This window comes from Balaenoptera acutorostrata, chromosome 15 (assembly GCF_949987535.1).
Source record: "Balaenoptera acutorostrata chromosome 15, mBalAcu1.1, whole genome shotgun sequence".
In the NCBI taxonomy this organism is placed as follows: domain Eukaryota; kingdom Metazoa; phylum Chordata; class Mammalia; order Artiodactyla; family Balaenopteridae; genus Balaenoptera; species Balaenoptera acutorostrata.
The window spans coordinates 59,576,433-59,592,001 of NC_080078.1; the positions used below are offsets into that span (position 1 = coordinate 59,576,433).

The window sequence follows — 15,569 nt, forward strand, 5'->3', positions numbered from 1 at the left end:
TCCTTTAAGTCCATCATCCCTTCTCAGCCACATCTTTTCATCCCCAACACAGCAAAGAGCAGAAAGTGCCCCAGCAGACCCACCTGTGCGATAGGCCTTGACCCACTGCTGACACCCCCACTGGGCAATTCAGCTGTCTCCCTCCTTCATGGACTCAGCAACCGAAGGTTAACAGTAAGGGCAGATTCAGGGCCAGCTCTACTCCTGGTGAGGCAACTCCTGTCAGAGGAGTGTCATCGGAAGTCTGGAGGGCTGTCAATGCCTGGATGAGTTATTTTCGTTAATGTTAAAGACCTCTAATAATCTGGATGATTTTTTTTTTTTTAGACCCCAGAATTTGTCCTCGTGGGGGAAAAAATCCTGTTGCTCAACGACTTTACCGTAGCGGGAGTATTACATAGGCCAAAAGGCCTCACTGTGTCCTAAGGCAGGTCCTGAAGTTTCCCATTCTACCATGTGCTCCCTTTCTACCATGTGATTTGCGAGGCTCCTTGGAGTTGACCTGAGAAGTAGTGGGTTACATCAGAAAGTGGTTGCCTTCCCTCTATGTCATTTGTCTTCCTAATTCATGAAGTCATGGTGAATCTTCAGGGAGGTGGAGGGGCAGAAGAGGTTCCCCTCAGCAAAGCCGACCTCCTGACTGTTGAAAGCTTCAGCTACAGAGTTATTAAGCATGGAGTATTGGAAATGAGTATTCACTTTAGATAGACCTCACTCTAAATCTGAAGGTCTTGGGGAATTCCCTGGCTGTCCAGTGGTTAGGACTCTGTTCTTTCACTGCCGAAGGCCCGGGTTCAGTCCCTGGTCAGGGAACTAAGATCCCGCAAGCCAATAAATAAATAGTAAATAGTTAGATAAATAAATCTGAAGGTCTTGGAGCCCAAGAGCTTGGCAGGGTCGGGGGCGGGGGGGGGGGAGGAAGGAGATGTGTGAATACCTAAAACTGTATGCAGAAGTTTGTGTATGTGTGATCTTTAGTTAGGATCCTTGGTTGCAAGTGACAGAAATCCTCTTAGGCAACAACAAAACAAAAAAGAAATGTATTGATTGCTTCACTTAACTGGTGAGCCAACGTAGATAGGTTCTTAGTTTCTCTGAGCAGAAAGGAAGGGGACTACATTATTCATTCATTAAGTAGCCTATGCTAGAATTAAAATGTAAATTTGTTTTAATTATTATTTTTTAAATTTTTGGCTGGGTTGGGTCTTCATTGCTGTGTGCGGGCTTTCTCTAGTTGCGGTGAGCGGGGGCTACTCTTCAGTGTAGTGCGCGGGCTTCTCATTGCGATGGCTTTTCTTTGTTGTGGAGCATGGGCTCTAGGCGCGTTGGCTTCAGTAGTTGTGGCACATGGGCCCAGTAGTTGTGGCTAGTGGGCTCTAGAGCACAGCTCAGTAGTTGTGGCTAGTGGGCTCTAGAGCACAGCTCAGTAGTTGTGGCACACGGGCTTAGTTGCTCCATAGCATGTGGGATCTTCCCGGACCAGGGCTCGAACCCATGTCCCCTGCATTGGCAGGCGGATTCTTAACCACTGCGCCACCAGGGAAGTCCCTAAAATGTAAATTTTTATTTCCTTTAGCAAGGAATATGACAGAAAATCTCTTTGGAATTGCACTTCCCTCATGTGGAGGAAACCAAGTTAAGCAAAGAAGGACAATTCATGCCCTCGAAGGAGATTGTCAGGTCCTATCAATTCTGCCTCTGAAATAGTTCTTGAATCAGTCCCCTCCTCACCACTCCAATGCTACTGTCATGAATCCAGCCTTCTTCTGTTCTTACCTGGACCTGGGCAGCAGCTGTCTCACTGTTGTTCTCCCTGCCATCTTCCACCCCACTCAGTCTGCCCACAAACCTTAAGCAACATGATTAGGGTCCAGGACCCTGACAATCTGAGAACTCCAAATGAAAGCTGTGAAAGTGATATAATCTGAGGCAGCAAGGAAGTATATCTATTGACAGTTTCTTGTTTTGCCCTTCCAAACAACTTTCTATGCACATGCAAATTACACACAAAAATGTATCAAGTCTTAATTTTTACTTTTTAACAATATTTTTTATTATGGAAAATTTCAAACTTGCACAAAAATGACAAACTTACCAAAAAAAAAAAAAAAAAGGCAGTATAATGAGCCCCTATATAACCATTGACCAGCTTCAACGATCAACATTTATATGTTTTAAAAGCACTGTCCTGCCCTTTTTGCTTGTTTATAAATTATAAACTATTTCAAAATTACAGAAAATCATAAATGCTCAAGTTTCCACCATTCCAATTTAACATGTTAAAGTGTTAACGTGTGTCCATATTTTTTCAAATCCTCCCCTATACACACATCATGGGTCCTGGGGTCTTTATGTCATCATACACACAAAATCTTCATACTACTGTAACAGCAAATTCCTAGTAATTTAGTTGTTATTTGCTTTTTAAAAAATCTTGAGTTTACATCCTGTCCCTAGGTTTTTTTTTTTTTAAACAACTTTATTGAGGTAGAATTTGTCCCCAGTTTTTTTTTGTTGGTTGGTTTTTTTGGCTGCACCACATGGCATGTGGGATTTTAGTTCCCAGACCGGGGATCGAACCCACGCCCTCTGCATTGTAAGTGCTGAGTCTTAACTACTGGACTGCCAGGTAAGTCCCAGTTTTGTTTTTCTTTTTGAACAGTGTCAAGAATTAAAAGAAAATTTAAATTCCCTGTATTTAATCTCCTAGTGCTCACTATGGAAAACTGGATCAATAATTCTTGTACAACCCAATAAGTTACTTTAAAATGGTATGAAATTGCAAGTCTGAGTACAAAAGTATATTACAATTTATTTATATAGAAGATTTGGTCTACACTTTTAGTGAGATCGGATGTCACAGATATAGGCAAATCTCTGCTGTTAATGCCATCCAACCTCTTCCCTCCCCAAAGGTAACTGCTATTCTGAAGTTGGTATGTATCATTCCCAAGCAACTTTTTTACTTTTTCTGCATATGTATGCTTCCATAAACACTGTGGTATTGTTTAGTGCTTTTTTTTTTTTTTTAATTTATTTATTTTATTTATTTATTTTTGGCTGTGTTGGGTCTTCGTTGCTGTGTGCGGGCTTTCTCTAGTTGCGGCGAGCGGGGGCCACTCTTCATTGCGGTGCGCAGGCTTCTCATTGCGGTGGCTTCTCTTATTGTGGAGCACGGGCTCTAGGCGCATGGGCTTCAGTAGTTGTGGCACTTGGGCTCAGTAGTTGTGGCTCACAGGCTCTAGAGCGCAGGCTCAGTAGTTGTGGCGCACGAGCTTAGTTGCTCTGCGGCATGTGGGATCTTCCCGGACCAGGGCTCGAACCCGTGTCCCCTGCATTGGCAGGCGGATTCTCAACCACTGCGCCACCAGGGAAGCCCTGTTTAGTGCTTTTTAAACATACATAAATGTCACGCTGCACATAACTATTTGCAATAATTTCCACTTAACATTTTTTACTCCCCCAGAATTCATTTTAAAGTTAAAAATTACGGCCTCTCATTTGCAGCAACACGGATGCAACTAGAGATTATCATACTAAATGAAGTAAGTCAGAAAGAGAAAGCCAAATACCATATATCTCTTATATGTGGAATCTAATATATGACAAATGAGCCTATCTATGAAACAGAAACAGACTCACAGACATATAGAACAGACTTGTGGTTGTCAAGGGGGAGGGGTTGGGGGGGATGGAGTGGGAGGTTAGGGTTAGCAGATGTAAACTATTATTGGTATATATGCAATAGATAAACAAGCTCCTACCTTCTGTGTTCCTATAGCACAGAGAACTATATTCAGTATTCTGTGATAAACCATAATGGAAAAGAATATTAAAAAAAAAAAAAAGTAAGTTATTCCCTGGCAGCCCGGTTGTTAGGACTCTGCGCTTTCACTGCCAAGGGCACAGGTTCAATCCCTGGCTGGGGAACTAAGATCCTGCAAGTTGCGCAGCAAGGCCAAAAAAAAAGGATATATATGTATAGCTGAATCACTTTGCTATACAGCTAATTCATTCATTCATTCATTGCTGTACAGCAGATTAAAAAAATGCCTCTAAATTTAGTGTGCGGCCTGGGCGGGGCCGAGTGGTGGGCGGAGCCTAGAATGGGAAACGGGAGGGGCCACATGGGCGTTAGGCGGGGCCTGGGAGATCCCGGGCCTCAGAGTGGACGCGCTGGTTCCACCTGGAAGGCGTTGCCATGGTGGCCCCGGTGGTGTACTTGGTGGCGGCGGCTCTGCTTGTCGGCCTTATCCTCTTCCTGACTCGCAGCCGGAGCCGGGTGGTAGCAGGTAGGAGACGTCGCCACGCTATGGCCGGTGGGGCCGCGCGTCCTCTGACTCCGGAGCCTCTGTAGGCCGTCGAGCCGCGACTCCTGCGCATGCGCCGGCTTGCCTGGCTGGGCTGACGAGATAGCCGCGCCTTCCGCGGCAGGCAGGCTGCGCGCATGCGCATACGTGCGCGAAGGTAAACCAGCGGGGGCCGCAGAGCAGGATTGCGGCTCGCGGACTGAGTAGCAGGGTACCTACGCCTTTCTCCTGGCCCCAAAAGAGAGCCTCGCCTCACCTCTCCCCCCCGCCCCTTGGCACTGCAGAAGGGCCAGGCCCTGGCGGGCACTCCCATCCCTCATCCGGGCAGCCCTTCTCTGCGCCCGTTGGGGGATCCACAGGGGTTTCCCATCCCTCCCAGGCGGGCTCCAGAGCAGCTGACGAGAAGGGGGAACCTAAGTTTTCTACCTACCCACGAGCTGAACAGAGCATGAGGTGGCTCCAGGAAGCTCTCTCCTTCACCTTCAAGGAGAATACCCATGTGGCCATGCACCTTCCTCCTTGTTTTGCACCCCGCCCGGAAGGCCATGTCATCCTCCAGGGCACAGAACAGATACACCTGTCATCCTCCATCCTGCCCCCCTCCCCATCATTTCTTATCAGCATATGGGTTTGTGTATATGTCTCTCCCCCTCCTTGGGCCCACAAGCTACTTCAGAGCATCTGCGGGAGGGGGCTGGGCACAGAGAAGCTGAGGTAAGGCAAATAGCCAACAAATCTTCCTGAGAGGAGAGACTCAGCTCTCGGGTGTGCTCTGTGACTGGGGTGCCAGATAAAACCATGCCAGGTGGTGTTAGGCAACAGATAAATGCAGTCCTGCCGTGGGCATTCAGATGAGGTCTGGAGAGGTCAAGGTGGGCTTCCTAGAGGAGGTAGAGCTTCAGCTCCATCTTGCAGGGTGGTAGTTTCCTGACAGGTCAACTGGAAAAGTGGGGCCTTGAGAGGAAAGAAAGATATCAGCACAGGTGGGAGGGATGGGGTGATCTTGCTGCATAGGACCAAGGTCTGGGTTTAGGTTATGAAGGCCTCCACAGTCAGACTGAGAAATTGGGACTTTGTGCTATGGGCAGCGGGAGCCTGGAGGAAGTTGAGCAGAGGAGGGTGAGGCTTCCAGGACTCTGTTCCCCCTGCCATGAGGTGGTTTGGGCTGCCGGACAGAATCATGGTTCTTCTCTTCCCTACAGCTGTCCAAGAGCCTTTGCACAATGAAGAGGAGGCAGTAGTAGCAGGCCGAGTGGCCCAGCCTCTGCCCCTGGAGCCCGAGGAGCAGAGAACTGGGGGCAGGCCCCGGCGCCGCAGGGACCTGGGCAGCCGCCTGCAGGCCCAGCGTCGAGCCCAGCGGGTGGCCTGGGCAGAAGAAGTTGAGAATGAGGGGGAGGCCGTCATCCCAGGTGAGAGGGGCCCAGCCTGGTGGAGAAAGGGCCTGGGTTAGAGGGTGAGGGGACCCCCAAAGCTGGGCAGAAGAATGGGGTGTGAAGCCATAGTGTGGGAGGGATATCTGGGAGCCATAGGATGTAGTTAGGGGAGACTTAGGACCCAGGCTTTGCTCCCGGGGACTAGCAGCTCTGGACCCTGATCCCCATTCCATTGAGCCAACCCCCTCTTCCTTCATTGTGGCTCTCAGTGTCCAAACAGGAGGGCAGGAGTCTTTTTATTTATTTATTTTTGTCTGCACTGGGTCTTTGTTGCTGAGCGCGGGCTTTCTGTAGTGCGGCGAGCGGGGGCTACTCTTCGTTGCGGAACAAGGGCTCTAGGTGCATGGGCTTCAGTAGTGGCGGCACGTGGGCTCAGTAGTTGTTGCTCACGGGCTCTAGAGCACAGGCTCAGTAGCTGTGGCACACAGGCTTAGTTGCTCCGGACATGTGGGATCTTCCCAGACCAGGGATCAAACCTGTGTTCCCTGCATTGGCAGACGAATTCTTAACCACTGCACCACCAGGGAAGTCCAAGGGCAGGAGTCTTTAGATTGACCTAAAGAGTTCTTCAGTCCACTCCTTCTATTCCAGCACTCTCCTGTGTGGGCACACTCATTTCCTGAGGGCTTAACCCTTGGGTTAGGGTGCTTTCTTTATGGCTATGCAGATCTAAAGTTATCGTCTGTTTTCTTGCCTCATGATTCCCTCACCCCTCCCCCACACCTAACACACACACACCCCCAGATGAATTTCTGCGTGGCAGAGGCCTCTAGAGGGCAGAGCTGGGCTAGTGGTATTTGCAAGTGAGTGGAAGGAGATCCGCCCATAAGGAGAGGGACAAGGGGTAGGGTGGATCCATCATCATCAGTCTTCCATGGTCAGGACCTGCAGTGTCTTTCTCTGACCATACTCAGCCCAAGAGGAAGAAGACATCGAGAAGCCAGTGGAAACTCACCTGTTAGGGAAAATTGGAGCTAAGAAACTACGGAAGCTGGAGGAGAAACAAGCACGAAAAGCCCAGCGTGAGGCAAGCAGGAGGGATGGGGTGCAGCTCTGAGAAGTGGGAAAGGGTCTTCTAAATGGCAGACCCTCCCCTCGAGGCTCTTTGCATGCTGGGCTGGTATTTGATGCTTGCCTGTCTCCATCTCCTGCAACCTTCGTCTGTGGCCAGGCCTGGCCTAGCCTGGCCTGTTTGGGAGGTGGGCAAGCTCTAGCTGGGGGTGGAGATGTGCCCCCTATGAAGGCCTTTCTCCAGGCAGAGGAGGCTGAGCGTGAGGAGCGGAAACGCCTGGAGTCGCAGCGTGAGGCAGAGTGGAAAAAGGAGGAGGAGCGGCTTCGCTTGGAGGAGGAACAGAAGGTGAGCCAGTCCCCCGATGCTGACTTCTGACAGCTGCCCAGGCAGGCTTGATACCCATGCCACTTCCCAACACCTCCCGCCTAGAAGAGGGGCCTTGAACCAGGTGCAGGCCCTGGTTTATTTGGTCCTTGAGCTCTAGGTGCAGCCTCTGTAAAGCTGCTGCTGAAAAGTGAGCCTGAGACTGAAATTTTGTGCATGTGATTTATTGGACACACCTGAAGCATTTGAAGAACATTGAGACAGAGTGGCTAGAGCAGGGTAAGGAAGAAGGAAAGGGGTCAGAGAGGTAAGGTGGCGGAGTGGGGGTTCTGGATCCCAAGGGTCTTGAGGCTGTTAAAGGACATTGTAAGAGATGGTGGATCGTATCTGTACCAGGTTCTGTTTGGGGCCTGGCATAGAGAAGATGCTCAGGGAATGGATGCCACTGCAATAAGGGCGGTGAATCAACCTTTGTTTGCCAGATGCTTCCTTCCTTCTGAGAATCAGGTGCCGAAGAAAGGCAACATCACAAAGATGTGGGGTATATAGGGTGAGAGCCAAGGCTGCCCAGCTGGGAAGACCCCATAGCATGGTGCCTTTGGCCTCTACTGGCCCTATTGTCCAGGGACACTGGATGGCAGGAAGCCTGGCTATGGGTGCTATAGCAGATGGGCTGGAACATAGCAGAGGGGAGGCATTAGTTGAGAGAGTTTTTTACCTTTCTGAATATTGATCCTAATAATGCACCTTAAATATTCTGGGACTCTTCTCCCCTGCACCCCAGATTCCCTTATTATTAACATCATACCTTACTGTGGTATATTTCTCACAACTAATATTAATACATTATTATTAAGTGAATTTGACACATTATTGGGATTTCATTAGCTTTCCCCAAATATCCTTTTTCTTTCCCAGGGTTCCATCCAGGATACCACATAACACTTAGTTGTCATATCTCCTTAGGTTCCTCTGGGTTGTGACAGTTTCTCAGACTTTCTTTGCTTTTGATGATCTTGACAGTTTCGAGAACTGTTGGGCGAGTATTTTGTAAAATGTCCCTCTATTTGCATTTGGCTTATGTTATTGTCACGGTTAGACTGGGGGTTATAGATTTCTGGAAGGAAGACCGGAGGTGAAGTGTCATCCTCACCACAACATAGCAAGGGTACATGTTATCAACTTGACTTATCACTAGTATGTTAACCTTGATCACCTGGCTAAGGTTACATTTGCCAGATTTCCCCATTTCCCATGCTTCTTTGGAAACAAGTCACTGCACAGCCCACACTTACGGAGTAGGGAGCTATGTTCCACCTTCTTAAGAGGAGAGTATTTACATAAAGTATTTGGAATTCTTTTGTACAGATTTATCTTTTCTTCTTTCTTTATTCAATTGTTTTATTTTTTTAAAGCAATTTTTAAAAATTTTTTTCTTTTTTTTTTTTAATTTTATTTATTCATTTATTTATTTATGGCTGTGTTGGGTCTTCGTTTCTGTGCGAGGGCTTTCTCCAGTTGCAGCAAGTGGGGGCCACTCTTCATCGCGGTGCACGGGCCTCTCACTATCGCGGCCTCTCTTGTTGCGGAGCACGGGCTCCAGATGCGCAGGCTCAGTAATTGTGGCTCACGGGCTTAGTTGCTCCGCGGCATGTGGGATCTTCCCAGACCAGGGCTCGAACCCGTGTCCCCTGCATTGGCAGGCAGATTCTCAACCACTGCGCCACCAGGGAAGCCCTCTTTTTTTAAAATAATTTATCTTTTGGCTGCATTGGGTCTTCATTGCAGTGCACGGGCTTCTCATTGCAGTGGCTTGTTGCGGAGCACAGGCCCTAGAGCACACAGGCTTCAGTAGTTGCGGTGCATGGGCTCAGTAGTTGTGGCTTGTGGGCTCTAGAGCGCAGGCTCAGTAGTTGTGGTGCATGGGCTTAGTTGCTCCATGGCATGTGGCATCTTCCCGGACCAGGGATTGAACCGTGTCCCCTGCATTAGCAGGCGGATTCTTAACCACTGTGCCACCAAGGAAGTCCCCAATTGTTTATTTGTATCCACATGGACTTATGGATATTTATTTGAACTTAGTATTATAATCCAAATGCTATCTTTTTTTTTTTTTTTTTTTGGGCCACGCCACGTGCCTTGTGGGATCTTAGTGCCCCAACCAGGGATTGAACCTGGGCCCTCAGCAGTGAAAGTGCAAAGTCCTAACCACTGGGCCGCCAGGGAAGTCCTATCCAATGCTATCTTATTGACTTTTTTGCTTAGATTGTTCCAGCTTTGGCCACTGGGAGCTCTTTTAGTTGGCTCCTGTGTACCTTTGACATACCCTTATTGTTTTGTTTTTTTAAGTACTTTCTTACTTTTGACACTGCAAAATGCTCCAGGCTCATCTTGTATATTCCGTGTCCCAGCTTTAGCTTCATGTTTAAAATAGATCGTTCTGAGAATTCTGGAAAATGGGTTGATTTGGGGCGAGACTGTTGCACTAGGTTGTGCTGGTGATGGAGTGACATGGGTGGATCAAGTTTTCCAGAAGTTAAAGAAAGAAGTAGATGGGGCCTCATTTCTGACCAGGGCATCTGGCCAGATGGTTGTGTGATTCACTGAGCCAGGGGCCCAGGAGGAGTACCAGATGTGTGGGGAGTAGATCACAGGGTCTTTCTGGGACATAATCAATTTGAGGTGCCTGTGAGACAGCCCAGTGGGTGTGCCACTTGGGCAGTCGTGCGTTTGCAAGGAGAGATTTGGGTGGGGATACAACTGTGGCAGCCACTGGCAAGGACATAATTGTTGATGCTGTGGGCATGGTGAGGTGGCCCAGAGAGTGAAGGAGAAAGAAGGGACAGGGCTGAGTGATGGAGGATGCGGGAAGAATGGCCCAAGGAACAGGAGGAAATCCAGGAGAGGGTAGGGTCTGGATGCCAAGGGAGGGAAGAAGGGATGGTTGGCTTTGCCCCAGGCCACTGAGAAGACAGGGGTATGAGGCCTGATGGTTGTCCTTTGGCTTTTGTGGTTGGAGGACATGGGTGAGACCATAGCAGGACTTGTTTTGGTGGAGCTGAGTATGCAGAAGCCGGATTGGAGTGGGCTGGATGGATGGATGATTGGGGGGAAAGGGAAACTGGGTGTTTATTCACGAAGTTTGGACATGACAGGACAGGAAGTGGGAGGGGGGGTGACTGGAGGATATTATGGGGGGGTTCATGGCAGGATTTTCAGGGATAGGGGGGCTGAGCAGCATTCTTCTGGGAGGTGATGGAACTGATTGAGAAGAGGGATCCTGCTGTTCAGCTTAGGGGCCAGAGGGATCAAGGTCTTAACGGAGCTCTGTCCCTGAGAAAGGGCTGGGCTGGATGCTCTGCTGCCCTGTGGGGGCAGCAGAGACCAGAACAGGATAGGGTGGGCACTCACCCTAAAATATCTGACTCTTGCCTCTTCTGTGTCCACAGGAGGAGGAGGAGAGGAAAGCCCGGGAGGAGCAGGCCCAGCGGGAGCATGAAGAGTATCTGAAACTGAAGGAGGCCTTCGTGGTGGAGGAAGAGGGTGTGGGCGAGAACATGACTGAGGAGCAGGTGGGCCCACCACCCCTAGGAAACCCCTCCCTGTGCCCAAAAAGACGAGCCACCCCATCCCAGACACCCCGCTGCTCCTCACCTGCCTCCCCAGTTAGGCAGTGAGAGGCGGGTGGGCATCAGGATCAGCAGGCTCTAGCGGCTGAGACCTTGTTTTTGGGAGAAGTGGTGCCTTGATCCCCACACCACAGGAGGCTCTACTGCTCACGCAGGTGGTTGGACAGGCACACAGGCAGGGCAGGCAAGTGGCACTCAGATGGGCAGGTGTGTAGGCATAGACCCTGTGGCCCCTGCCAGGGGGACACTCACCTTGATTTCTCTGCTCCTCCAGTCCCACAGCTTCCTGGCCGAGTTCATCAACTACATTAAGGTAAGAAGCCACAGAGCAGAACCTGGATGTCAGCTGCCTGCTTCCTGTGTGCATGTTGGATGCATCTTCAGGACCTGGAGGGAGTAGGCCTGAGCGGGGGCTGCAGGCGTTTCACTCAAGCTTGTGCAGGAGTGGGCAGGTGGACCAAGAGAGGCTGAACTGCTGGGGTCCTGGACAGGAGAGTCCCTTCTTCTCTGACCCCAAAGGTGGAGAAGCACCTGGTCTGTGTGGGAGGTGCGAGTCTATGATCGCTTCCTCACGCTTAGGGTTTGACAGTTTCCCTGCTCTTCAGACCCCATGCTCAGTGAGTCACTGTGTTTTCAAGTTTCTTCACGTGTGTTTTCTGCCAGTTCTGTCATACTGAGGCTCTACTGAGGTGAAACAAGCATCCCCTGCTGTGTGTTCCCAACCAGGAACTTGGGTCTTCCGGGGGATATAGGATGATGTTTCCTTTGGAATCTGGGGCAGGGCAGCAGGTGTGCCCCCTTCTGTGTACAGCTGCAGCGCAGGCCTCCCGGATACTGCTCCGGGTTGCATTGCATAAGCACATCCTGCTCTGCTTTGCTGCTAAGCAACTTCTCCTCTCCCACAAAGGATGCGATGAGGGGAGAGGTTTTCAAGTGCAGCTAAGGGGTGCAGAGGCGGCTGAGGGAAGGAATGCAGAGGGAGCGGAGGCGGTAGTGGGAGTGGTAACCAGGGGCACCAAGGAGCCGGGGGCTTGCTAACCCTCCCCCACCTCTCCCAGAAGAGAGCGGGGTTTAGACACCTCCCAGCCGGCGAGGGGCTAGGCTCACAGCTGGGGGCCAGGGCTCCCGAGAGGGAGAAGGCTCCCTCAGACTGCCGCCATTCCCCTCTGATGGAGCCCATTCTCCACCCTGGCACACTTGATTGAGGGCTGCAACCCTGGGCAGGGTATCTCACATTTTCCTGCTGCTGTTTGGAGCTCACTGTCCCCACCTACCCGGTGGGCAGCAATGTAGTCCTGAGTCTCTCCTCCAGGAAGCCCTCCTGCATCAGCTTCAGGTCCCCCTCTCCAAGGCAGAGGCCTGAGAAAAGGTACCCAGGGCAGTGCCAGCCCTCGCTCTCAGCACCCCTCTGGAGGGGCCATTTTCTGGGGGTTCTCCAAACTCTTTTGGAGTTTAGAAGTCTCTCCAGTCTATGCTAGCTGATTCTCCCAGAGCTGCTGTCTGCAGGGAGAAGGAGAACTTCCAAAATTCAGCCTACCCACCTTCCTCTTGGCTCCAAGGGGATGGGCCCTTTCGTCTTAGGGTTTCAGAACTGGAGGGACATTTCTGTGCGCAGCAGTTATGTGCACAGGCATAGCTTGCTCTTGTTACTCCACTCTTCTCTCTGATTGAGGCTGGGTTGGTTGGTTTGTTTTGCCAAACATACTTTTGGCCCCAGCAGCCCCTCAGGCCAGGTTTTCAGAGACCACCTGGTCTCTGACTCCATATTCCCACTCTGAGCTGTCGCTCGGAGCCCAGCACCCACTCCCTGCTTTGTAGGTAGAGGCAGGCTGGCCAGGTCACCTTGTGCTTGCCAACACTGTGGCCCAACTGCCGCTCACTTGCCTCCCTGCTTACGTATTCAGTTTGGCATTTCAAACAGTCACATGCCATCTGCAGCTGGGGCGGTGTCACCATGTCACTCCTACCCCAGCTCATTTGCTATGGAAGATGCACAGAAACGCAAAAGACCGCCTTCTCTCAAGTCATATGCTGAGAGAGGCGGGGGAGGCGGGGGCAGGTGCATGTGTAGGATCCAGCAGTGGACCCTCAGCTGCATCCCTGGGAACTAACATTTCTCCTGAGGATGTGAGGGAGGCACGTGGCACATGGCTGTGTGTGGAAAGCACTGAGCAGTGTTATCAACGGTTATTTTAAGGGGGAGCTCCTACGGTGTGAAGAGGATGGGTAAAAAGAAGTATGGGCGTGTCAGGGTTGTGGTACTCTCCAGGCCAGGGGTCCTTGAGCAAAGGCGAGGCAAGAATGAGCTTCTACCGAGGTCCTGGCTTATTGGGGCCTTTTATCTGTTCTGTTCTTCTCCACATTCTCACCTTCCTCCTGGCGGGGCTGTGAGCTATGTCTTTTTCAACATTGCTTCCCCAACACCTTCTCAGTACCTTGTCCTGGCAGGTTCTCAGCAAATACAAGTCCTAGAAAAAGTTTTTTTAAATAGCTTTTGGTGACTGTCACCCCTCCCCTTCATCTCTATGGTGCTTCCCCTTCCAACTTGCCCAAGATGTTAGAAAGATACGTCTGGTTGCAGAGAAGAAGGTGGCAGCTGTGCTTGGTTTTCCACTTGTGAGTCTGTCTCAGGGTGGTCTTCGGTCCAGGAGCCTGGGGGGCAGGTGGTAGTTTCGGGCAGATCTCTGCCCACAAGCAAGGGAATGAGAGAGGTTATGAATGTGTGTGTCTCTCCATATGGGTAGTTGGGAGAGTGCGTGAGTCGTGTGTGAAGGGAGCAAGGCTCTCCCATAGGAATCTACACAGTGTTTATCCAGCCACCCAGAGCAGATCGGATCAGAATGCCAACTTCAGAGGGTTCCAGTGCTGAGAAGGATTTGCTCAAGCTCAGCCTCACTCCCTTTCCTCCTTTTGTTTGTAGCAGTCCAAGGTTGTGCTCTTGGAAGACCTGGCTTCCCAGGTGGGCCTGCGGACTCAGGTAAGCCCTACAAGGTGGCCTGTTACATGGAGTGTGGCCATGGGGTCTGTGTGGTTGTAAGAGAGGGCCTGCCCTAAAGATGGAAAGTCTTGATGCCCCTTCCACCTTGCCCCCAACCAAGAATGAGTAGAGTGTAGGAATCTCTTGGCACCCCAGGAATCCTGCCTTTCTAACTAGTTGGAAAACAGGCAGGGAGAAAAAAGAAAAATGTCTAAACCCCATCACTCTTAGCAGCCCAAATCCAGTTACCTTGACAGCTGTCTTACAACAGGCTATACCAGCCTTCTCAGTCAAATGTCACCAACGGTTCTCCCCTGGTTGGAAGAGAGCCTCTCTCAGGGGTCCTGCAGGGTCCCAGGACCAGAGCCCCTTCTCTCTCGGTCCCTCCAAAGGAGAAACATGGAGTCACATTGCAGGGTGGCCATGAGAAGGAGAGGAGTAGATTTGGCTGTGGTGGGAGGGAGGTTGCTAGTGCCTTTTCTGGGAACGGCAGCACCCATCTCTGCTCTGAGAACTGTTCTCCTCATAGGACACCATAAACCGCATCCAGGACCTGCTGACTGAGGGAACTCTTACAGGTGAGAGGATAAGAATCAGTCATTACGGGCCCTGGCCTTGGGGAGTATCTAGCCACGTGGTGCTGCAGGGACTTATTGCAGAGGTAGGATGACCACCCCGGGTTGGGGGAGCAGTGTACTGAGGAGGGGGATGCAGTTACAAGGAGGACACGCTAAGGCCTGGGGATGGCTTTGAGTGACGAGGACAGGCAAGGAAGCCTGATTTGACTCACCTAGCCAAGATTGGATACAGCCAGGAGAGGCCAAGTAGGCAGGCAGGAGGGGTGGGTGGGTGGGCATCCTCAGGCCAGGTGGGGAGGGCTCAGCCCCACAACCTGCATGTCCCCACAGGTGTGATTGACGACCGGGGCAAGTTCATCTACATAACCCCGGAGGAACTGGCTGCCATGGCTAACTTCATCCGACAGCGGGGCCGGGTATCCATCACCGAGCTTGCCCAGGCCAGCAACTCCCTCATCGCCTGGGGCCGGGAGCCCCCTGCCCAGGTCCCAGCCTGACCTAGCCCTTCCCTCTTGGACTCAGAGCTGGCATGGTCTAGCTGGCTATACATCTTTATCCCTCCCTTCCATCCTGGGGCAGTGGTGGAGTGTGGCCAGGCAGTTATAGATTAAAGGTCTATGAGCACTGGTGAGCTTGGTGTGGCTTGGTGTGGCAGAAGAGGTGCTAGATGAGCAGGTGAAAATCTCAGCCTCAGAATATATCTTGGGGGTGGGGGTGGGGTCCTTTGGAGGCAGATACAAGTTCCGTTCTTATCAAGCATGCATTCATTCATTCATTCAAAAAAAAATGTTTACTCTGTTCCTTTGTGTCCTGCAAGCCCAGCCCCCAAGGCCTGGATGAGGTCTTACTCCTCCTCCCCTACCTTACCAGAGCCAAAGTGGGAATCCTCTTGGGCCACATCTCCCCGAACTGAGGAAGGAGTTCTCACCATGAGAGCCCTTAGGAAGAAGAGTTAATGAGAAGTGCCAAGGATAGAGTCCTAGGGAACATCAGCCTTAAGAGGGACGAAAGGGAGGTCAGGGAGGAGAGAGGCTGGGCCAGCTGCTTGTGGGACAGGGAGAAGAAAGGGGAAGACCTGTTTGAGCTGGATAGAATTGTGCAGTGGAGGGACATTGCTTCATATAGTACCTCACATGAATTCAGCTCTACATCCTTGACAAAAAGTTTGAATGGTGTGGGTGATTCCACGCACTGGTGGATGTAAGGACCATATGCTCGAGAGTGGGTTGAGATGGGAGATGTGTGTCTCCTGTAGGGTCAGCACTCTGGTTCCTGTGGGCTGTTCATGGCATGAGTTTCCTGCTGT

The 15,569-nt window shown here is 51.0% G+C and overlaps 1 protein-coding gene across 2 annotated transcripts; it reads left to right on the top strand.

The window, feature by feature from the left end:
* Window positions 1-4,118: 4,118 nt before the first annotated feature.
* Window positions 4,119-14,887, top strand: DDRGK1 (DDRGK domain containing 1). Of its 2 annotated transcripts, XM_007195843.3 has the most exons (9): window positions 4,120-4,292; window positions 5,513-5,719; window positions 6,658-6,770; window positions 6,999-7,100; window positions 10,529-10,651; window positions 10,983-11,021; window positions 13,629-13,685; window positions 14,215-14,263; window positions 14,594-14,887. In XM_007195843.3, exons 1-9 carry the CDS (start codon window positions 4,202-4,204, stop codon window positions 14,758-14,760), a joined length of 948 nt encoding a protein of 315 aa, XP_007195905.1. In that variant the 5' UTR covers window positions 4,120-4,201; the 3' UTR covers window positions 14,761-14,887. The 2 variants fall into 2 exon arrangements, with proteins under 2 accessions (XP_057385620.1, XP_007195905.1); XM_057529637.1 differs by lacking the exon at window positions 10,983-11,021 and having other exon boundaries at window positions 4,119-4,292.
* The last annotated feature ends 682 nt before the right edge of the window (window positions 14,888-15,569 follow it).

Bases quoted from the DNA above. Each gene is read 5' to 3' on its own strand.
- DDRGK1 (XM_007195843.3), top strand. From the start codon at position 4,202: ATGGTGGCCCCGGTGGTGTACTTGGTGGCGGCGGCTCTGCTTGTCGGC. The intron at 4,293-5,512 runs GTAGGAGACGTC...TCTTCCCTACAG, and splicing joins CCGGAGCCGGGTGGTAGCAG to CTGTCCAAGAGCCTTTGCAC. The intron at 10,652-10,982 runs GTGGGCCCACCA...CTGCTCCTCCAG, and splicing joins AGAACATGACTGAGGAGCAG to TCCCACAGCTTCCTGGCCGA.